General features: G+C 44.0%; 1 protein-coding gene across 1 annotated transcript in view; it reads right to left on the minus strand.

Annotated features, from left to right (window-relative positions):
* aopep (aminopeptidase O (putative)) overlaps window positions 1-24411 on the minus strand; it is a 70515-nt gene that overhangs the window by 42017 nt on the left and 4087 nt on the right. The window contains exons 6-10 of the mRNA XM_071894787.2: window positions 8416-8629; window positions 6874-6980; window positions 1382-1484; window positions 988-1095; window positions 385-428 (exon numbers count right to left, since the gene is read on the minus strand). Coding sequence (XP_071750888.1) covers window positions 385-428; window positions 988-1095; window positions 1382-1484; window positions 6874-6980; window positions 8416-8629 — 576 coding nt within the window. The remainder of the gene's footprint in view (window positions 1-384; window positions 429-987; window positions 1096-1381; window positions 1485-6873; window positions 6981-8415; window positions 8630-24411) is intronic.

Genomic DNA, 24411 nt, shown 5'->3' on the forward strand with positions numbered 1-24411 from the left:
TCCTTTTACACTTCAATTAATAAGAGAGTGGATGAGACTGCTCTCTTAACAGGATTGGTGTTGGGAGCTTTCGTTGGCTACTTTTCCACAGCAGGGCTAAGTTAGTCTTTGCAGAACCAAGGCTAAATCAATATCTTTGTAACACTGACTAAAAAACAGTTTTCATATATTTGACACTAAACCCCGCTGACAAATCTGCTGGCAAGACACTGGAAAGAGAATCTCAGACACAGAAAATTGATAAAAAATGGCCTTTAAGATGGTCTGGCACTGGAAACCAGGCTACCAATATTTGAGCCCAAGCCAGTGTAGTTTTATGCGTCTAAGCGTTATTCATTATTCATAGTATCATAGTCTAAGCATTATTCATAGCCACTTACATACCTCGCCATGTCGGGAAAGGTAATCAGCAGCATTTGCAAGAAATCCTGTCCAAAAAAACACACAAAGAGAGACAGAAATGGAGGGAGTAGGGGAGGAGAGTGGGAGGGAGAAAAAAGAAAGAAAGAGAGAGGCATACCTGATCTTAAGTCACTAGTACAAGGTCAAAGAGTGTTTATGAAACATCCATTACTTAGTGAGAAGACCCTGCCTGCCACTGTAGAAACAGGAGCCAGGTGGGACACATCACACACACAGACACACACACAGACACACACACACACGCCCACACACACACACACACAGAGCCAGGTGTGATCACTCAGACTCACAGCCCCAGTAGAATAAACATATGTGGCTGGGCTGATGTATGGTCATCAGTCTGAAATGCTGTTGGAGCACTTTCAGCCATTGTAACACTGTTGCAATCAAAGCTACATTCAGCCTCCAACTTGTTTATGAAAATGAACAATATGCCCGAGAGAGAGATCATGTTAATACAGATCAAATTTAAGCTCAGTTTTTATTAATAGCCTCTGAAGCAGCTGCAAATGAACAAGATGCTCCATTCAGTTAATAAGGTGAAACTCATGCAACGGCCTCTACCTGAGACAGAATGAGTTGCCCGTGGTATTTCTTCACAAACAATCGGAAGAAGTCGATGAATTGTTGCTCTCCCACTTGACTGGCCAGGAACCTGAGCAGGAAGTAGCCCTGGACAGAGCAGAAGACACAGACAACATGATCCATCAAAGACAATAAAGAGCAACTTTATAGCTACATCTATATCCATTACAGCTGCTTTTCCAAACAGACCCTATAAAGAATGGGCCATCGAAAATGACGTTACAGGATTCACATTTTTTTTTTTTTTTTTTGGTTTGATTCATTCTCTTCTCCCTTCCCTCCTTCCATCTTTCCTTCCTTCAGTCCTTCTTTGTGTTTTTTATTCTTCCTTCTTTTCTCACTTCCATCAGTCCTTGTTTCACTGGTATCTCACCTTGAGGTAGTGGACTTGCATGAAGGTTTTGTCAGGGTTGAGGGCATGTTTGACCATGGAGGAGCCGGACTCACTGACCTGACCGGTGTTCTCCATGTTGGGCCTGCAGAAGGAAGGACAAACACAGCAAAGAGACGCACAAATAAAAAAGGCAGACAGGTAGGGAGACAGACACACACAGAGGGAGACATTCAGACAGAGAGACAAAAACAGAGAGAACTTATGTACCGAGTTTTCATTTATCCCACTCCTACAGTCATTTGAGCAGCATTGTGGAAAACCACAATCCCTACACAGCAAGAGCACTATGTCAGCAACACTAAATCCAGCCACTCTCCCGGTCCTCTCAATGGCTAACACTTTGCCAAGCTGCCATATTTTGCCCGAGGCAGGCTAGAAATCAAGCTGCAGATTTATAATAGCATGCTATAGTGTTTATACGACCTCACAGTGCTACGCTCTGACTTTACTGCCCATGACTCACTGAGTGAACATATAACACATACACTCACGAAAAGGCACCCCCTCCTTCTGCAGACACACACGAAAAAAAAGGCAAGAGGCATGATCTTGCTTTCTTTCTCTCTTTCCCTCTCTCTCACACACACACACAAATCATCCCTTCTACCCCCATAAACACACAAACAAACACACATAAAACCAATAAAAGCCAAACAAACAGAGCGCTGACGTGGGATGCTGTGCAATGATAGTTTCAGTTAGCTGGTATTGATCAGGCTGAGCAGATTAACTCAGTGTGCCAATAGGAAGGCCTTGAAGGATCACCCTCCTGCCAAGTCGATACACCAGGCGCCTGGCCCACCAATCAATACACCCTTCATCACCGGCCTGCACTTTTACACAGGACCGCTTCATGACAGAGCCAAACACACACATGCAGACACACAGACAGCTGCAGGCACACACACACACACAGGTAAATATACTCGCTTTGCACGCACAAAGACCACATACACACATGCAAATTCTTACTCATATACACATGTACGCATAATGTAAAACCTGAGGAGTGCTTGATTTAACCGAACTTTGCCAGCGGTGCACCTCAAGTGGCTCAAATATTTGATTTGATTTATATGAATCTTTCCCCAGGCACGGTGAACAGAGGAGGAGGGAATGGGAGGAGACGGGGAAAGATTAGGGAAGAGGATAAGAGGAGGGGAAGAGCAGGAGAAAAAAGGGGGAGGAATCGAGGAGGGGAGATTGCAGGGAACGTTTGGTCTGCCCAGTGGACTGAGAGAGGAAGTCATCGGCTTCCTGGAATTTCTAAATTCTGCTGGACAGCTCTTTCAGGGACTCTCATGATGTGTATGAGAGTGCGTTTCTCCTTGTGTGTGTGTGTGTGTGCGTGCAACAGAATCATTTTGTAAAGCAACTACACAACTAGCAGCTACAGCCGACAATTACATCATAAAAAAATACTGTTTGTCTTAACTGGTGGCGAAATGGGTCATCCACTTGGCCTTAAAATGTTCTTTGCGTATCATGGCCACAACATTTCCTTTTGCTGTGACATTCATTTTTACAGGAGTGATTTTGTCAAGTTGCCCTCCATCCAGTCTCCATCTGCCACTAGTGGCTCTGTCTGTCTGTTACAGGTGATAAGATGGAATGGACTCCTTTTAAGACAGCAGGATGTGCTGCATCCCTGAGAAATGTGTGTGTGCATGTGTGTGTGTGTGCATGTGTGTGTGTGTGTGGGGATGTGAGTGTGTGTGTGTCAGACTGAGAATTACAGAGGGAAAGAGGGACTGGGGCAAGAGAGAAAAACAATGACAGAACGTGTATTTCCAGAAGAGAAAGCGTGTCGGTTACGTGCGTCAGAGACACCAACGGCACAGAGAAAAAATGTTTATCCATCACTGCCACGTTAGACAAAGGAGCCCCGCCCTTCCCACTGTCCAGACCAGGGATGTATGGATGGGTAAATCCCTGTCTTTCGTCTTCTCTCTTTGTCAGAGATGATTTACTACAGCTTTAAGAGGAATCGCTGCTCGCTGCCTTAGAGAATCACACAATAGCTCAATGTATTTCAGAATAAATGGTGCTCTTATCTGACTTGTTGGCCGTGTGTGTGTGTGTGTGTGTGTGTGTGTGTGTGTAGCCATGCACACACCTGCATGTGTGTGTCTGCGAGAGAGAGAGCAGGAGGAAATCAGGAGCCATTACTGACAGAACTTAATGTCAGACACACACACACACACATATACACACACACAAAGGTTTATAGCTCCGCGAGCCATATCCTGACAAATTACACTGGGTTGACTGTGGAAACCGGATAAGGTAGAGCAGCGCTCCCAGCAGCCCAGTAAATCAGCAGGGAGAATGGCGTCTGGCCCAGGCTGCCCTAAATATAACTCATCTGAAATGGACTGATAAACACTGGCCACCGGGGCCCCTGCTGGATCACGGGGTGTCGATAGTGACCCACTGAACTTGGAAAGCACAACCCGCTATTTAGTCTGTATGTGTATGTGTTAGTATGTGCATGTTGGTGAGGAGGCTGTGTGTATGTCTCTGTACATCCCACTGTGCTTCCCCTCCCCTCCCTTCACCAGGTTCCCTCTAATATTTCTCTGTGCATTGTGACAACCAGATTGTGTTTATTCATATTATGTTTCCCCACAGCTGTAATACTGTACAGTGGAGCCAGATCTGGACTTGGACATACAGGCAGTCTAGCCCACATCAATAGGGCTGCCATGGCTCGTTCCCAACTCTGGAGCAAACTGAGTGATTGGTTACATCTGACCTTCCAATGCCCCTCATGTTCAAACCAACATTTATGTTTGTGATACCGGTAGAATAACACAAACAAGGGCACACTGACGTCTAAAACACAGTAATTGCACTTCTAGTCCACAACATTTCTTCTAAACCAAACTACCATTCAGTCATCAAGCTAATATGTGTGAACGGGGTTTCTTTATGCCCCAACATGCTTTGCTGCTGCTTTAAGAGTGGTGAGGATTAAGGAATGGCTTTTCCTCAGATGCCACTTTTGCAATTAGTTGTCTTTTCACACAACATAATCAACCAAAATGGGTGCGTGCATGCGTAAGTGCATGTGGTTGTGTGTGTGTGTGTGTGTGTGTGTGTGTGTGTGTGTGTGTGTACACGATTTGTTTGCATTTTTCAGATGTTAGTTTTCCGTTGTTGATTTAACCCTGTCAGGTATAGAGAAACCAAACCCTGATCCTCCTAATCTCCCATGCGTCTGCCTCATAGGGGAACACCCTGATGGACTGGCAGACAGACACGGCTCTCAAGTACACGTTTAACCCTTTCACTTACACACAGCTTCATATTTCAAGACATACACAGCTTGACAGTAATGAATATGACAGTGTTTAACCCTTTTGCAGATGCAGAACTTCATAATGCACAATATACACTGGAGGGATTATCAACATGTAAGTATGGAAACAGTTAAACTGTTAACTAACCCTTAGGCGGAAATATAACACTTTAGATTTCCAGACACAGTCAAGCTTAAAGCAATGGATATTATCGCATTTAACCATCTCAAAGAAATGACACTGCATTAACAAACAGATAGCCTTGAGGTGATAGATAGTGTCATGTTTAACCCTTTCACTGTCATGAAACTTCACACTGAAAAAACGAAATGATCATGTCTAACAATTTCAAGTGATAAGAACAATCAACCTTAAGTACAGGAGCAATGTGTTCTTTACGTGTCTATTATTAAGTGTCACTATTACTTGAGCTTTTCACTGACAGAATGCAGGAGAGACTGAATTGATTTGGAATCAAAGTACCATTAACCCAGAAACAAGTGTTCCTATTGTATGATGACAGCACATGATTAGTGAGGCGACATAGGTAGAAGCTAGTCCCAAGTAGAAGTGCCATGGAATCAATAAAACATTGATTTGCTGTTATGCTCTGTACAGCTTGTCAATGTCAATAGCAAGCTATGCAAGTGTCATCTCCAGTGAAGAGGCATTTTTTTTTTTATTCAAAAGCAGAGCTACAGTATGAGAGGTACTGTGAAAGTTGTAGAATTTCCAACCTCAAACGGTTAACCTGGCTGGGGTTTGAACCTGGAGACACTGTGATTCCACCCTGGATAAAAAAAAAAAACTGGGTGTGGGTCCCACACTGTCAGATAAAATGGAGAATGTGTGTTCAATGTGTGTGTGTGTTAAGCCTTCCTAAGACATGATAGTACAGTACACCTGGATACACTTTGCAGCCACACCTGCCTCACCTGTGCCCTTGGAATGCATGTACGCACACACACACACACACACTCGCACACACGCACACACACACACACACACACACACACACACACACACACACACTGTACATACCATAACCTAAAAAAAGTATCTCTCTCTAAAACCTATTCCTCATATAGAAAATTAGTGTAAGGGAAATGCAATATGTTCAAAAAATGCTCTCCCCTCCCTCAAAATCTCTCGTCAAACTGTTCCTGAGCAAAGAGGCCAGCACTTCCCAGGTGTGAATGTGAGTTACTGTATGAATATGAACCAGGGCAGTGCCGAAAAAGAGCATGCAGGTTCAGCAAAAACTTTCTCCAGATTAATAAAGGTAAAAAAAACTCTCTTGGAACTTGCACTGAGCTCGGTGGCTACCATGACATTTGTACTTAGTGTAAATCTGGGTTACTTTACAGGTATACAAAACATTTTCTGGTTCAGCATGGACTTTTTTTTTTTTTTACAAAATCGACATGAGTCACAAGGAGGGATTTGTCCCCCTTATTTGCTGGATCATCATTTTTACACAGAAACTGATGCAGTTTTAGGAGCAGTTTGCCGGCATAAGTGTACAAGATTATCAATTACTCTGAATCAGTGACTATTATCAATTATCCGTCAAAAAACTGCACCAGTGTTCCATTCACTTTGAGTGCCAGTGCTCCAAATGCATATAATGATTGGCCAGATAACAGAAGAATATCAGTGAAAATCGATCAGAAAAAACATTTACGCCTGCTGTGCTCATGTAATGCTGTATAACAAGAGCTTCCAACAATGTGAGTTTGAGTACAGTTCTCTACCTGGTGTTAAATGCCAACACCATTCTCTCTCCTACTTTTCCTCCATCTCTCTAATGTACTATTACATAGAGCAGAAAAGTCTTAAAAATAACATTTTAGAAATCCTATCACATCTTTAACCTTCTTAAGCACTGTGTAAAGCGGTTAAAAAGGCAGACTGACTGGTGCAGGGAGAAGTTGCCTGTACATGCTCATCCTGGGGCAGCTTGGTAAATTCTCTACTGATATTTAGCGGGGAAGACGATCATGAGTCAGCATTCGGGGGCAACTTCAGAAGAATCGATGTAGACGTAGCTGTCAAGGGGGGCCTGCTTTTTACACGCTTGTGCGCTGCTGTTGCATTATCCTCGAAGAGGAATTGCTTCTACTGTAAGATGATTAGACTGACAGGTGGCTCGACCAATGACAGACAAACCTGAGGATCTGAAGTTCCTCCTCTGAGTTCTGCAACTCGTCAGAGAGTCGTCTCCACCTCAGCAGTGCCTTCAGGTTACACTGCTCCAGTGTCTCTCCTTGGGAGAGCTGATATAGGGGAAAGAGAGAGGTACAGGGAGATAAAAAAGGAAAAAAGAGGGTGAAAAGATAGTGGAAGGGAAATAGTGGAAGGCAGGAGGAAGATGGAGAGGAAGGAAAACAGAAAAAGGAGACTTTCATCAGCAGGAACACAGACAGAAACAGATTAATGACTGACAAAATAAAGAGATAAAGGCAGCATGATGTCATGATAAAGCGGCTGTGAGCACCGGTTGCCTTTGTCACTGTGTCTCCCTAGTTAGGCTCCTTTGGGCAGCAACAACAAGTCTGCCTCTAGCTGTTCTCTCACAGCCAAGCCCATATCATAAAAGTGACATGATTAAAGAGCGCAGACGCAAGAGAAACATTTCTGGGTAATTCTACACGGTGTGGGAAAGCAAGTAGGAGGATTAGATCTGTACGCACATGAACCCCCTGATTAGACATGAAACGAACATGTGCGAACATGACACCCCCCCCCCCCCCCCCACCTAGACACACACATCTTTAACTGCTCTGTTCCATGTTGCAATCAAATGTTTTGTACCAATGCTACACGCTCCTCCTTTCATCTGTTCTTTGTATATTTTACTCTGTAGGTATCCCTAATTAGCTGGCTACCAGTCTCCTCCTGGCGCAGCCCTTAAAAGGACCTCTGGAGCCCCACACACTCCCCACACTGGCAGCAGCATATTTTTTTGTTATATTTTGTCTACTTTTTCATTTCCCTTTTTTGAGGGGGGAGCGAGGTGCCAGTAGTCCTGTTTTCACAGCTCTTGTTTGGTTGGGTTTAGTCCTCCTCTTATCTTTTGGCAGTTTGAGGGGAAGCTCTGCGTCCGAAGGGTCATGGTGTGTTTGGCCCGGGCTCTCCTCCATCCTTTTGCTCCGTTAAGCCAAAGTTCTCTGACCTTTTAGATATTGTTTTCGTTTCATGTTCTTAGTGAATAAATTTACTTTTTGCATTTAACTGGCCTCTTCTGTTATTGTTGGCCTCATGTGCTTGAGCCATGGGTTTTATTGCGGTCGTAATGACCAATATTACTCAGCATGGCATTCTAACAACACAAACAGTATCTTTTGGAAATCGCAAATGGACGTTTGGCAACCTAAGTTTGCCATTCCGATGGTATGAATGGAGTGGATGATATCGCAGCAGTTCTGGATGACGACAGAAGACAGAGGAGAAGTGAACTGAACCACGTTAACAACACAACCATTAACTTGTTCTTCCCTGATGTTCTTTTTAACTGTATCATTTCTGTTTCTCACTGAGATAGAAAGCTACTCTGTGATCTTCTCCAGATGGCCACAGAAAACTGGGCTTGTCAAGATGACTATAGTGGTGTATCTGAAAGCTCATACTGTCACCTTCTAAAGATGGCCGATGGAACTTTATTTTCACAAGATGGTTACAGTAAATTGACCACGGTAGATTTTCCCGTACCTGCTGCGCTCGGGCCCAGATGATGTCCTCCAGGAAGGTGGCGAAGCCCTCGCTGATCCACTCCTCGGTCCAGTCTCTGGCTCCTATAGCCAGGCCGAACCAGGAGTGGGCGAGCTCGTGGCACAGTCTGGAACCACACAGAGACACGCCATTCTCTCCAGAGGCAGGACTCCCAGCATGCAACACACTCTGGGACAGGAAAACTATATGGGGACTGGGAGGGACAGAGGACAGAAGTGAGGGAAAGTGAAGAAAGAGAAACATGAAGCCAGAAATAAATGATAAGAGGGGGGAGGAAAGGGATGAAGAATGAGGGAAGGAGTGAGGGATGAAGGAGGGAAGAGGATTGGGTGGAGAAAAATAAATGTCAGAGAAGGATAAGGAAGTGAGAGGGAGATAACAGAGACAGATAGGGAAGGACAAGAGGGAAGGGGAAGGAGACAGGGGGAGGAATAATGATCAGTTAAAACTGCAAAAAAAACTGAACAGATACACAAAAATACTCACAGAGAGAGGAAGAAACAAAGAGAGATGCAGACGCAGGTACCACCCTCCAAAAAGATCAAAGAGTTGCTGAGGGAATGTTCCACACCTTTCATTAACGGAATATACAGCCTCAACACGCCGTGCAAGACAGCCGCGCGTGTGTGTGCACTAATGTGTACGGGAGTTATTAACTGCCGATCCCTTTCTCCATCTTCTGACAGGGAAGTTTAGTCATCAAGCCATCTTGCCAACCCTAACTACCTGATGAACATCAAGCAGGAACGCCATGTTCCCTGGACTCAAATTACCAACCACTTACAAGTAAGCTAAAATGCATTATTATTTTTTCATTATTATTTAATAGATAGATAGATAGATAGATAGATAGATAGATAGATAGATAGATAGATAGATAGATAGAAATTACCGATATCTTTAGATGTATTGTCAAGCGTGATGAAATTGTTTTTAGTGTGATCGTTGTAGATTTATTGGGCAGGATGATTTTATGGCTCCCCCTCCTTCTCTTTCACTTTGTTTCCAGACATCTTCACTTCAAGGCCAAGCTGCAACGCCTAAAGCTGTCATCACTTTTCACACTAAAAGATGATTATAAACCTAACCCTTACCTTTTTAAGATTTTTATGGCCATACATCTTTATTAAATACTATAGCACACAGTGGAGAATGACAGAATAACGGGCAAGAGAGAGGGGATGTAATGTGGCAGAGGTTGAGAATTAGAGCCTAAGGCTGACTTTAACCACATTCATATTAACCCCCCTTACAGACAAATATATAGACACAAATATAAACGTGTGTTTTAACCTCATCTTGGTCTTACAAAGTGAGAGACCCCTGTGGTGTCAGTCAGCAGAACAGTTGAGACACAACACACTTTGCAAACGTCTCACAAGGAAAAGAAAAACATCTCATAGATAGTGTGCATCAGAACAATATGCATATGCAAAAGCTAGTGTTTGTCTGTGTGCGCTTGTGTGTACACATATATATATATATATATATATATATGAACAGTGCATTCAGTACTGCAGGAGATAAAGATATAGAGGTATAGAGATATTTTTGTTTCTACAGAAGGATACCTTAAACAGCTGTGTTGTGTGTGTGTGTGTTTGTGTGTTGCTCAACTACCATACAATAGCCTCATTAAGCCTTTCAGCCAATGAGAACAATTTATCAAAGCTCTGAGCCAACCAGAATTCAAGAGGAAATAACAAGGCGGTGAACAGCTACATTCCAATATAATGGTTAGCAAATGTGAGTTAGTAAATACTCCACTATATAGATGATGCTTTCCCATAATGTCCATTTTTGATAGCTGGTAAAATAGCCCACATTAAGATTGTGGTTTTTCCCTTCAACATTCCCTTTCTTCTAAATCAAGGAGGTAAATTTTAGGCTTGATGAGGGTTTGGAAAGTTCTTTTCACTACACATAATGCTTGCCAATAGAGAGTAGTAAACAACTGCTGAAATGGGACTGGAGCAGCCACAGATCTCACCAGTGACAGTGTGCTACAACCTAAGATTTCTCAAAAAACAAATTATGCAACATCCCTGAAGTGGTGATTTATATATAATGGACCTATTCTGAATCGCAAAAGTTTTGCCAAAACTGAGTCAAGGATCCAGTATTTCCCATCTTTCAGCCTTTACAGAAGAACCACATAATAACCAACTATTTTAAAAATCATTACCAGAATTTCGACAGCCTAAACATTATTCTTGATATTATGTAATTATATTTATATGTATATTATGCAAACCCGCGACGGATCCTCAGCTGAACACAGACCGGGGAGATGTGTGACTTTTAACTGTGAGACGGCACTGGCAGAACAGAGCCAACAGGAGCGCTCTGTCGAAGCCAAGGTCATGGCTGAAGACTTTTCTGGAGCATTCTTTACTCCTGTCTTATGTAACAGGCCCTCCATGCCCTAAGGGGCTTGGGGCCGACTGTGCGTGAGAGAGGCAGGCTATTCTTCAACAGAAGAATGGGAGAAGGGTCAGAGAGGTGCGAATGAATGGTTTCTGTCTCTCCTGGCTCATATAACAGCACTGGACTGTCTAGGGTTCCTTTCAGACTCTCTAGAACTATAGTGTCCCAAACCACTATTGACCTGACACAGGGGATAATTTATGGCAGACTGCGGATCCCTTTAGAAAATAGAGAAACATTTCAAGTATTTTGCAAAGGGAGACACACCCCCTACAACTGGTACAAATGTGCTCATGATCCTTCTACATCACAAAACAAATCACTGTTGTCGCATGAGAACTTTGAAATTCCAATTTTGGTGATGGGTTGAGAAAATTCTACACTTCTTTGGCTTATGAAACCATTACAAAACCATTACAAAACCCATTAGATAATGTCAAAAACGCATTGTCATCAGGGTAAAAACAAAGCTGTTTTTCTTAGTTTCTGACAAGTTGACATTTTGTGGATACAAGGTTTTCACCAGACAGCGCCAAAATGTCTTTAACTCTACATTTCACCAGAACCCTCACAAGAGAACATAAGCAACAATTTCCATCAGCATCAGTTATGCTTTTTTTTTAGCAACTCCAACATGATATGTTAGCTATGCAATATGCAGTAATGCATTATACATCATATTGTTTCCACTTGAAAAGCTATGTTAGCTTTACATGGTATAAAAGACCCAACTGATGAGCCACAATATTCTTTTCATAGAGCTACCATTACCTTTTCAGTATAAACCCTGACTCCACCTGTTGGATGGACATTCTACTCCCACAGCTACAATAAGCCCTCATATTGCTGCCGTTGATGAATTACAGTAAGCTGTAAAAATGTGCTGCTCTCATCGAAGAAAGATTAGCATCTTAAAAACACTGGATGACAGAGCAGTTATTTTCTTTCCTCACCATAACCCAATTATGGTGACAAGCTAAGTCAATTATGCAGGGAAACGGTGAGTAAAGACGTAAGCTAGGCTGGGTGTGCCACACAGCCCATTTTGGAGGAAAACAAAATCAGATATCTGAACAGCAAAACTAGTCTTTATTTCCCCAAGGACTATTTTATCAGATAGAAGACAAGCCATTGCCTTCTGTTATTTAAGAACATGTCAGCATCATACAATAGGGTCTTATGGGCATCATTTCCGAGACAGCATCTCAAACAAATCTAATCCTGTGTTTTTCCTGATTACACAAACAAAGGCTCTCACTGGAGCAGGAGATGCTAACATTAGCCTTATGAGCTTCTTTGTAGCCTAATCTTATTCCTCCACAATTGGATAAGCATGCCATTGTTGTCAGTTCCAGCCGTGCTCGTGTGTGTGTGTATGTGTGTGTGTGTGTGAGTGAGTGTGAAACACAAAGACAGCCTTTCAGAGACGGCGCCTGCACATGCTCCTCTGAGGGAGGTGGAATCCATCACTACAGTGACAAATAGTGTCATCCCACCATGGTGGTGGTGAATAACAACAGCACCTTTCACATTCACTGATACACTGACTGACATTAGGTGACGTCGGGGACCTGTCAGTAATCAACACACACATGCAAATCCATGCACACACATACATGCATATACCTCCACGTATGTATAAATCCCTAGTTTTCACCATAAATCTGAATCTAACCTCTGCTGCTAGGGAGGATGTTTTTGTCTCTGGTTAGCAATGTATGATTTCAATGTTTTCAAGGAGGCCATTCATATCATATGCACCCTGCACGCTCTCATGTCTTTAATGAACAATGTGCTTCAACATGTGCCTCACAAAACAAACCATTTGATAAATTCTCAGCTCATTGCAACAACGATCAATCAATCAATAACATTGGATTTTACTGCTACTCTCAAAAAATCTACAGCTAGATTATACCCTTGAATACACAGGAGCATCCACATCCACCTACAACTTCAGTTTGACTCCTTGCATCACAGACTTTTTAAGCTCCTAATCAAAACATTTAAGATATAAGGGCTAAATATGTTGTGAACGTATTTGCCCTAATCACCGTAATTTTTTGCTAAGCACCACTGACCGTTTTGTGAACTCTGTCTCCACTGTTGTTCTTATACACACACACACACACACACAGTTCTTCTACAAGTTGTTTTAACCTTTTATTAGTTCATGGTGGTTCATGGCATCAGATCTAATATCATTCCTCCTATTTCCACGCTGATCACGCTCTCCAGTCTGGACTTGTTAGGCTGCTTTTCACAAATTACACTGGAAGACCTTTTAAATGTTGTATCATACCAAATGACTCAAATAGGTTATGGGGTTGTAGGCTCCAGTCGCTCTCCTTTGTGAACAGCTCTCTTTTCACTAATTGTGTTCCTGAATACTTCAAGACGGCAAATGTTCAACCTCTGCTGAAAATGAATTCCCATGATCTAGAAAACCCTTAATAACCAAAGACCTATTTCAAAGCTATCTTTTATTTCCACAATTTTGGACAATGTGGTATCAAAGACACTCCTAGAGAGGTGGAAAGAAAAAAAAAGAAGAACATTTTCAGTCTGGTTTTCATAAAAAGTATAGTACTGAAACTGCCCCTCTCAGGGAACTAATGATCTCCTGATGAATGCAGATTGCAGCACTTGGTCTGTATTTGTGATGCTTGGCTTAAACTCAGCCATTGACACAATTACTCATGCTATTCTAATCAAATACATTAAGGAATGGGTTTGCTTAACTGCTTGTGAAACATAAAAATCTTAGTCTCTATTGTTAATTATGTTTCTTTTGCTTGATTGCCTTCATGTGGCGTGCCTCGAGGCTCGATTCCAGGTAACACACAAAAGCATGTACACATAATTATGCACCCAAAACACATGTGGATGCACACAAACGTGCGTGCTAACACTTTAACAGTTTAACATGAAAAAGCTTACAAACGGTGCTGTGAATTCACGTCCAGAAGGCGCTACACTAAACTGATCACGTCGGGAGGTCGTCTGCATGTGGAACAACAGACGAAGCACCTTAGGTGACCTTTCTGATGGCGGTGCCCCAGTGGGTCCCGCCACACACAAGAAATACCGATTAAAGCCCTCCTGTGCTTTCTCACCCGACAAGCTCACGACTCCGAGTCACCCGGGGTAACTCGGCCCCTAGCTTCAGAGGTGTGAGCCGGGGCAAGACTTCAATTTGGTGAGACACCGATTGCAATAGCGTTCCGCTCCTCCATCTCTCCATCCATTATTCATCCCTCCATCCTTCCATCCATCGTTTCTGGCTGTAGGCCATTTTTTCCCCAGCGGGACACTTCCATGCATAATGCAGCAGGGCCCCTATCATAGGCCTGTAATTGACATCCCCAACCCAGCTCGGCTCCCAGCTAGGACACCACTAAAACAGCCCCATGAGAGAGCGACGAGGAAGGAGATGATGAGAGCCGAGTGTGTATGTGTGTGTAAATGAGTGAGAGAGAGAGAGAGAGAGAGAGAGCACACAGAAAGAGATAAAGAGCAAAGAGAAAGAGTTAGAAAAAGAAGGGGAAAGGAGAGAGAGCACAGAGAAAGCGAGAGATAGAGCGAGAGAGAGAGAGAGAGAGAGAGAGAGAGAGAGAGAAAGAGAAAGAGAAACAGAGAGAGAGAGAGAGAGAGAGAAAGAGAGAGCATCTTTTGGTGTGTCACTCTGTGTGATGAGTTTTGCTCTTTCCCCAAGTGCAGTGTCAACTCCCCGGTGAGATAACTGTTGAACTGTTGAACCACTGTGACACAGACGCTGTTACACCATCACTGGTGAAATTTCACACACTGTGCACATAGCTACATACCCATCCAAAAACACACACAGACACATGTGTCGGGAGAGGGACAAACACACTGCGGAAGACAGCATACACACAAAGTACAGCTTTGTCTATTCTATTCTATTCAAGCAAAGGTTGGAGGGCTGGCCTTTCCTAATGTCAGCTTACGGGAAGAAGCTTTGTCTCTTTTCCCTCCCTCTCGGACAGAGTCTGTGGGCTATTTTAGACACAGGGGCCTATTTGACCAAACTCCTACCACCCTCCGTTCTTTTTTAACAAGTCTGACTTCAAATGTCTGGCATTCCAGGCTGGCTGCAGATCAGCTCCCTGCTCCCAGACAGGGCCCCACAGGGCCAGGCCAAATGCCACTCCATGTAGGGCCTGATCACATGCATGGGGGCCAGGCTGGGGCCCCCAGAGAGCCACCCCACCCACATACACCGCATCGCATCAGAGCCTGGAAATAAATAGCAGAAAAGATATCTGAGGTCATCACAAACAAGCAGGCGACTCTGGTGTTAAGTCTGGAGAAAATGGAGCTTTGTAGTGTTGAGATTCGGGCACAGGCACATGGGAAATAAGCGGTTAGTATCAAGGTTATAGTTTTAAGTTGTTGTCAACAACATAATCACACATATACAATCACATACACACATTCACTCACAGGTAGCTGGTACTAAGCGGGGCAGGTTTGCATCGTACTGATGGGATCCATATGGCTACTGAAGTGGGAAGGCGGGCGGGAGCCAAGCGGAGAAGAGCAGGTTGTTAAGTACAGAAACCAAAGCTGTCTATCAAGATATGCAAACACAATTTGAACCAGATTTTTGCTTAATATGGCAACAAAATTCAGCTCCAGGAAGTAAAAAAAGAATCACTGGAGGTTTGAAGTTCTGGATAAGTTCCAGTGTTGCAACTTTTTTTTTTTAGATAAGTGGCTTTGTAGGACAGCAGATGCCAGTCTGGTTGTATTTGTTATGCGTATCGCATGAGCTTTTCCATCCTTGTTAAACTGAATGTTCCACGTTAGCTGTTCAGAGGACTACTACCTTGCCAGCAAAATAGAAACCTGATGAGGTCAAGAATACTGTACACACACACACACGTAAAGATACAGTAATTGTATACATAAGCTAAAGTAGACAGATACACACAGGTAATCTACAGGCACAGGCTCAATCTACAGGCACAAAAGAGCACCCACATACACCAGCAGAGAGACACAGACACACACACACCCACATGCATACTTTTACCAAAGCTATTTTGAAACCGTATCAGCTGAGAAACGATAGCAGATGTTTGATCTATCCCCTCTGTTAACGTTAAAACAGTCTACAGGCCAGTATGTTCCTTGTACAGTGCAGTCACATCAACAGAATCCACAGCCTGATGTCATGCCGGAGGAATGTCCGTGTTCTCAAGTATGTGTGTGTGTGTGTGTGTGTGCGTGCATGTGAATGTTTGTTTGTGTGGATGTGTGTGTCAGTGATGCTGGAGCGTAGAACAAAAATATACAGAGAGGGCACTTCTTAGTCTATCATGGTAATCTCCTTCGGGGTGCAAAACACTGCTGCCATGTTGATGATATATTGGAAATGGAGGGAACCTAGGAGTAGTGCTGAAACGATCAGTCGATTAATTGATTAGTTGATTGTCAAAAAAAAAAAACGATTCAAATTTTGATAATCGATTAATCGTTTTAGTCATTTATCAAGTAAAAATACCAAACATTTGCTGTTTACAGCTTCACAAATACTAATATTTGCTGCTTTTCTCTGTTTCATATAATTATTAAATGAATAGTTGAAGAATCACTTTCAGCTCTCGTAACTTGTGATGGGCATTTGTCATATTTTTAAAATTTTCTAGACTAAATGATTTCTAAAAAAAATAATCGCTGGATTAATCGATAGTGAAAATAATCATTAGTTGCAGCCCTACCTCAGAGCAGGAAATGTTGGTCCTGGCACCACAGGAAACACTGACATTTCCAAAAGGACACCTGGACCACTGAGCCATGGGTGGCAACATGGAAACAGGAAATATATATATATGTATACATATATATATATATATATATATATATATATATATATATATATATATATATATATATATATATGTATACACACACATGCATACCCAATACAAATGAGAATATTCGCACCCAGACACACATAAATACACCCAAATACAGAAAGATACTGTATACAGGCCTGGCATGCATGCAAACACATAAACACATGCACACACATACAGTGCTGTATACACACACACAAATCACACAAACAATATTACATTCAAATTGTCCTGTCTCCATTTTATACTATCTTCATACAGTACAGTTTCAGGGGCTACATATATTGTAAACCTTGTTATAATGAGTACTAATACAGTACAGCGTGTGTTCAGCTGGCCCTAACAAGCCTGTGTCAATCAGCCTAGGGGAGGTGTCAACATGACATTTATGTGACATAACCCACATTCCTGCCTCACTGTAGCTATTTGCATGCAAACCCCATCACTCATCACACACTACTCCGAATAGTCTTCTGGATTCCACTACTGCCTCGGTGAAAAAAGCACGACAGATCTATTTCACAGAATTATAATTTGAGACATTTTTTGCCTGTAGGGTAATAAATAGACTAATTCCTCTGTTATGCAACGTGAGGGAATGAGACAGAGACGCGATGGAAAGTGAGATTGTTCAGTACGGTGGAGCTATATAAGAGGTGTTTGACAGAATGGAAAGACGGATGAAGGAGAGATCGAAGTGAAATTAGCCAGTGAGCAGAGCTGTCTCCTCTATAGAGGTGTCAGACTGCCACCAGGCCAGACCGTCTGCCTGCCAGACAAGAGCTGGAGCTGATGGATGTGCTGTGGGTTAAAGGTGTGTGATGTAAATACTTTCGGTACAGCCTACTTAAACAATAGCACTATAGACAAAAACTGAAGGAATGCATAAGTATCACTCTGACAAGTGAGGGGGTAGAAAAGATTTTTGACATTCAGGTCATTTTGAACAAATACCTTGACAAGACATAACATCAAGGCAGGATGTTAACCAACAGGATGTTAACCAACAGGTGTTAACGCATATTCATAGGAAGGAATGCATCTCAAACAATGTGAATGTACAGAAGAATGCTTATGAAGTTTTGGAAGTGGAGGTTCCATGCAGAGGTCAGAATGTGGTCAAAAATGCAATAATACTGTATTGTATTAAACTGTATATCGCTTGAATGAAGCAAAATTGCGATTTAAAAACAAAACAGTCTAGTGTGAAGCTAACAATGTTGGTGGACCAGCTTTGAGCACGGCTCTCTCCCCTAGGCTAAAAGCAGAGCCAGACATCGGAAACATTACCACTGAGCATTTCACAGCACTTTGTTTCAAATGTCTCATTTTGGCCGGTTCAGCGCAGAGGTCCCACGGACATTAAGCTGTCTGGCTTTGCACAGACAAATGAAATTACCCTCAGCCTCGGCCTCTAGGTTCCACTATCACACACACACACACACACACACAAGGAGCAGCAGCGTCCCCTACACCATACAATGGACCCATCCATCACTCCGGGGAATGGGTCCTGTGGACTCATCCATTAGTCAGTAGAATGGGTGTGCAGTGACAGGCCTGTCTTGCCACAGCCTCTAATCCAGAGTTATGGCACAGTGCGCCGGTGTTACTGTTAAATGCAGCAGTATATGCCAGCTGTTGCCAGCAGGCTCACATTAGAAGGCAGTTCAGAGCAACACACAGTCGCTCACCGATCACTAGTCACAACGGAAGCAGATGGATTATACAGAATATACAGCGTACGACAGCGCTAAACATTTTGAATGATTGATTGATTGATTGATTGAGTGAGTGACTGATTGATAAACTTCATGAATCACCTGCGAGGGAAACTGTGCTGTGCATAAACCCCAACAATTTCATCAATTTAAAAACTGAAAACAATATCTTTTTTCCCTTTTATGTATGATTTGCTTGCTGATCCTTCCAGGGGACAAATACTACTATGTAGGATGTTCAACTAAACCGTACAATCCTCACCTGTCAGGCAGTGGAAGAGTTAAAGGCTGGCCCCCTCCGCTGTGAGAAGATAGGAGGGAAGGTAAACCTATACCGCCGATAGAGAGGGGAAGTTGAGAGGCCCCAGATAACTAGAGAGGAATGTTCCTGCAATAACAGCACACTTGCTAAATTGGACCCCGCTATCTTCATTAGAGCACAGGGATAGGTTTGAAGAAGAAAAAGAAGAAAGGGAGGTGGTGAGGAGAGAGGGAGAGTAGGGCCTGGTGCTGGTGGTGGAGTTGGTGTGTGTGGGGTGTTATGGGAGGAGAGTTGGGGTGGGGGATAGATGTCCACCGCAGGAGGCGAGCGGAGGAACAAGGGGAACTGTGGAGAGGAGAAATAAAACTCCCCGAAAAATCTTGTCGACTCGCAATCACGTTAAAAGTTTGTGCTAGACACTCCTTCTCCCTCTGTCCAGGTGCAGGCATGCAGAGCCGGCTTTTCAACCGGTCAGGCTCTTTTGTGCGGCTACAGGAGAGGGGGAGATCCACTTAAGGTGGGAAGAAAGAAACACCTCATCCTTGACTATTTGATTAACAGCTGTCTCCCCGTGCCAAAAAATCCCCCCCCGCCCTGCCCCTCCTCACTGCGAACCCCCAACCCTTTCTGAAAGAACAGGTCTCTGTCGCACACTTCTAGGGTTACTTCGCAGATCGCACCGGAGAGGAGAGCAGAAAGGCAAGAAATCCACTGAGACATCAGAAGGGAGGGAGTGGGAGAAAGGAGTGGGAGGACTGGGAAAGAAATGGAGAGAGAAAGAGGGAAGAGAGGGACAGCATGGGTCAACAGAGGAGAGACAAGGAGGGCAGAAAAAGAGGCAGGAAAAGCGGCGGGAGGTGCAATTCAATAAGGGTGCAAAGTGGTGGGGAACGGGGGATGATGGCCAGTGAAGTGAAAGGCAGGCAAAGAGACAAATTAGAAAATGAGGCAGGTGAAGATTAACATCTAATCTTTTTTTATTGTTATAATTTTTGGGGTCTGCTGTTACATTACCTTTACTTGCCATGGTAGATAGTAATGAGCAGCTTATTTTACCTTTCTTTAAAAGATGAATGAGAGCTCAGGTGGTAGACTAAAGAGCTCCAGGGCAGAGGGGGATTATGCTGCAGGGTACTCAGTCCCCCCCCCCCCCCCCCCCACGCCCCCCTCCAGCTCCCTACTTCCTCCCAACAGGGACCAATGGCCAGTGTAACTTCCTGCCAGCCCATAAACAAACTATGCAGCCGACTGAAGTCAAGCTGAAAATCCTCGAGCACCACTCAGAGGGGTCAGGAGGTGAACACCAGCCATATTTCTTACCTAGGGTCTGTGACAGCTATATGGCTGAATAGTTTGCCCATACTACAAGTGGAACTAGCAGTTTAACTACCTGATAATATTTTTATTTCTCTTCCGCCAGCCACCCCCTATGAGCTAAGTGTTGTTTAAATGGGAAACAAGTAATCAGACGAATGAGACAGGCAATATCTGGTCAAATGCTCTGGAGATTATAATAAAGTAAACATGTGTACACAAAGCAGTTTGTGCCATTTGTTTGTGTGTGGTTCTGCTCGGTAAAATAGTGGTGATTGAGGCAGCTGGTAAGAGTGCAATGAGACGTGCTGAGATGCAGATATGCTTGCGTATGTATGTGTGTGTGTGTTTATCAGAGCCCGCCATCAAGCGCTGTAGGGAGGTCCTGCCTCCTCCTGTAAAAACAACCAACAGCCATAACAAAGAATTGCACATTGATCCAGCTCAACTGAGGCTACAACCCCAGGATAGACTAAATGTCAAACATATTCTGATTGTTAACTTTGATTAAAAATCGTTTATTTCATCACCGGGGGGAAGGGATTTCAAAAGAGCAGTTGAACGCACAATGATAAATAATCTGTGTGCTACGCCTCTGACATCATCCCACCCCACTAAAACACATAACTAGACTATTATTTTAGCAATATGCGTCATTCATATAGTCACAAGCACAGGAACCTGGCTGTGTACAGTGAGGCAGACCAAACCCATTGCACCCACAGCACTAAAAGGCCTGTTTCAACGCTTGTGTCATTTCCCATCAAAAACCGTGGAAACCACCGCTCTCTCAGGGGCGTCGGACATGTCTTTATTTGGCCACGTGGCGAGCGGAGCGATCGTTGATAGGTCCTGCAGTCCAGCGCTCTGGGACGCACAGACCTCGGGCTTCAAAGAGCGGGAGGAAATGCCGTGCCCTTCCTGTCACTCCCGGTCAGGACCAAATGACGTGGCCGCGATGTGATGAGGAGATTACGCATCCACATCATAAAAATGCTCAGTCATGCACATAAAAACAAAAGCATTCACACGTACACACAATCGAAGCAAGTGCAAACACACTCAAGCATGTACAAAGAAGTGCTCTCTCTTTCTCTCTTTCACAATCACACACACATTACTAATTATTGATGTCCGGGATGCTGCGGGAGGTCTGTCTGCGACAACTCAGAGCAGTTTCAGTGCATTTAGGGCTTTGGTTTTACAACATTCCCATGTCCTTCAGTCATTCAAGACAATGAGCTTTTTTATACAGACTGGAGGAGGTGTTTCTAAACTAAAGGATCCCCCTGCTGTGCTCACTGACGGCCACCCTTCCATAAATTCTCTTCTCTTTTTACTTTTTCTTTCCTCTCATCCCAGACACCTCTTCATCCCTCATCCATACTCCTCCATCATTATTTACCCATATTCTTTTTTTTCTCTCTCTCCCTCATGTCCTCCTCCATGTCTTTAAGTTATACTAACAGCATCAGGAGAGGACACACAGTGCTGCTGCTGCATTCCTCTCTCTCAGGCCGGTTCGCCATGGTATCAGACAGAGAGACAGAGCGGCAGGCGGTCAGGAAGAAGCTAGGGAAGTGGATAGACAGACAAACAATATACTTTATCATCGCTGGGTTGTAATATATGTCTGTTGCAGTAATATGGATCTGATTACATTGACTAACAAAGAACTCTTGGAGCCAGTAAATAGATTCATAATCATTATGTTGAATTAAAAATGATTAGCCTAATACTGTTGTTGTTACCTAAAAATAAACTAAAATTGGGTACGCAAAATCAGATGGACTGATGACTGGAAGCTACATTCGTTTAAGCCTAGTAGACTCTTTGAGTGTGAATCAGAAAGCCTTGTGGGCGCACAGTGTACGTGGCACAGCCCTCGAATCCAGACCTGCCCTTGCTTGACTTCTTAATCTTCGGTTTCCTGCCCTCCCTCCCTGTATCTTAGTATAAAAACTTCACGCCACCCTGAATCCTCCCTGCTTTGCCTTTGCCCTCCCTTCTCTGTATCGCACTACAAAAGCTTCATGCCTCCCTGCCACAGCTCCCTGGCCCTTAGCCCCTCCACCCCTGCCATTTCCACTGGGGCAGTGCACAAAAACTGCGCTTGGCTTGTTCCCAAGAACTGGGGCCCACATACTTCCCAATCTCTAGATTAAATAGCGCCAGTCTCTGAAGTCCTTCCAGAGGCTAATGGCTTTTGTTGCTGGGAATAATCCACACATCCTCTCCCACATCCTGGGGGTCCGCCGGCCAGTCGTGAACCCCGCCTTCACCCTCCCTCCCTCTCATCTCCATCTCAATCTACAGCTCCAGTTTGGTTGACCTCCCCTCCTTCCTGCATATGGCACAACCCTGCGGGTAAGTGTGAAGGCACGGAGGACTGAACCACCCGCATCGAGGGGAGGCTGCAGTGAGCTGACACAGGGTTGAGACCCATGCAGAGTTTAATAGGGAGTCAGTGCAGGTGCTGTCTGAAGCTTAATGAAGGTCCTAAATCTCTGGTCTGTCATCTGTAGCTAACTGGAGTTTAAGCAGCCAGGGCAAAAGGGTTGAGTGCCTGGGAGCTATCCTCATAAGGCAAAGAAAACATCCGTCAGGCGATAGCCACAAGAGAACAGCCTCTCTGTGTCAGCACTTGACAGGCACTCAAAACAAATACAGGAGGGAGAATGATATTCAGAAGAAGAGGGGAAAGACCGCTCGTCGATCAAAGAGAGCTCTGTGTTTGGGGTACAGTTGTCATATAAATATGCAAAGCTGAGAACCAGGTCTAGACGTTGACCCTCTTGTCACCCTTTGTCCCTCACAATCTCTCTGATCCAGACCACTCGGAGCTATGACGTCAGCAATTCATGTAGAATACATATTCAGTTATGAGCTCATATCCTGTCTGGGGCACATTTCTCCAGAGAGGCAGAAGGGGAGGGGGAGAGAGTGAGAGAGAGAGGGAGAGAGAGGGAGAGAGAGAGTGTGGTTGCAGACCACAGACACTGGGACACTGTTCACTGACCACCCTCGTCAGACAGTTTACTTTATCAACACATGAGTTAAAAAAGACCAGACGTCTTTATTTTGCTTCAATTTCCAATTTTAACTTCAGCCATATAGCTGCTGGCTGGATTTCAGTCACATCTACAGTCACACTGTATGTCAGCTGAAATTACTTAAAACTATCACTACGGTAAAATGCTACAGGCCAAACTGAAGATTTATTCAGATTCTTTATTATAGAGAGAAGTGGACAGGACGGAGAAAACTGGTATACACAGGCGGCTGGAGGAGTGAGGGATATTACGAATGCAAGGAGAGAAACAGAAAGAGAGGGATAGTCAGGAGATAAACTGAGAGAATGGAGGAGACGGCGAGGGTGAAGGACAGATAGAAGGAGGACAGAAGTGTCCGGCATAGAAGAATGAGAGAAAACAGGGGAGAGAGCAACACCGGGAGGATAAATAAGGAGAGGAAGTAAAGGAGAAAGGAGTTATCAGGAGCTAGAGAAGGGGAGACTGTGAGGGCGAAGGGAGACCGGAGAGAGGGATAGAGGGGTGAGAAAGGCCGGGGCGGTTGGGGGATCAGTAGGGGGTAGGATGGTGAATCTGTCAGCCTGCGGGTTTGCTCCCACACATCACCCCTCTGCCCCCAGACCTCCACTCAGACTAAAGACACACACACACACACACACATACACATACACACACACACAGGCCTAGTGTGGAGCAGTGAGCCTGCAGACCACCTGAAACCACTGCTGGTAAACATCATAACACAGCGGGCTATTGACTGGCTTGCTGAGTCAATGAGGCTGTGCCCATAGTAGGGGTTAGCCAGCTCTCTCACCAGGAGGGTCAGGGTTTGGGGTTGGGGTTTTGGGTCTGTGAGGGTACGAAAAAGGGACAAAGGAAGATACATGATAGGTTTGGGAAAAGGGACAGAGCAATTCCAGTGTAAGTAACTGAGGACGACAGCGTAAACTTCATGCCTAAAATGTAAAACTTTAAAATGCAAAAAGGCAAAGAGATGTGGCGGGTGTATGGAAACGGGGGTGAAGGATTGAAGGGTAGAGTTTTGGAAAAGAGACGAGGGAAGGGAGGTGTTTGGGACGGAAAAAGGGATGAAGGACGAGAAGAGTAGAGTTTTGGAAACGGGATGAAGGAAGGGAGGTTTAGAGTTTTGGAAAAGGGATGAAGGAAGGGAGGGGTTAGAAATAGGAAAAAAGTAATGAAATGACGGGGGTTAGAGTTGGGACAATGAAGACAGGGCTAGAATATGGAAAAAGGGTTTAAATAAGAGCTTAGCAAAGAAGAGGATGAAGATTCCAGTATCAATTTATACGTTTGATTCTGTCGTTCTTTGTTCC

This window comes from Centroberyx gerrardi, chromosome 8, assembly GCF_048128805.1.
Source record: "Centroberyx gerrardi isolate f3 chromosome 8, fCenGer3.hap1.cur.20231027, whole genome shotgun sequence".
Lineage (NCBI taxonomy): Eukaryota > Metazoa > Chordata > Actinopteri > Beryciformes > Berycidae > Centroberyx > Centroberyx gerrardi.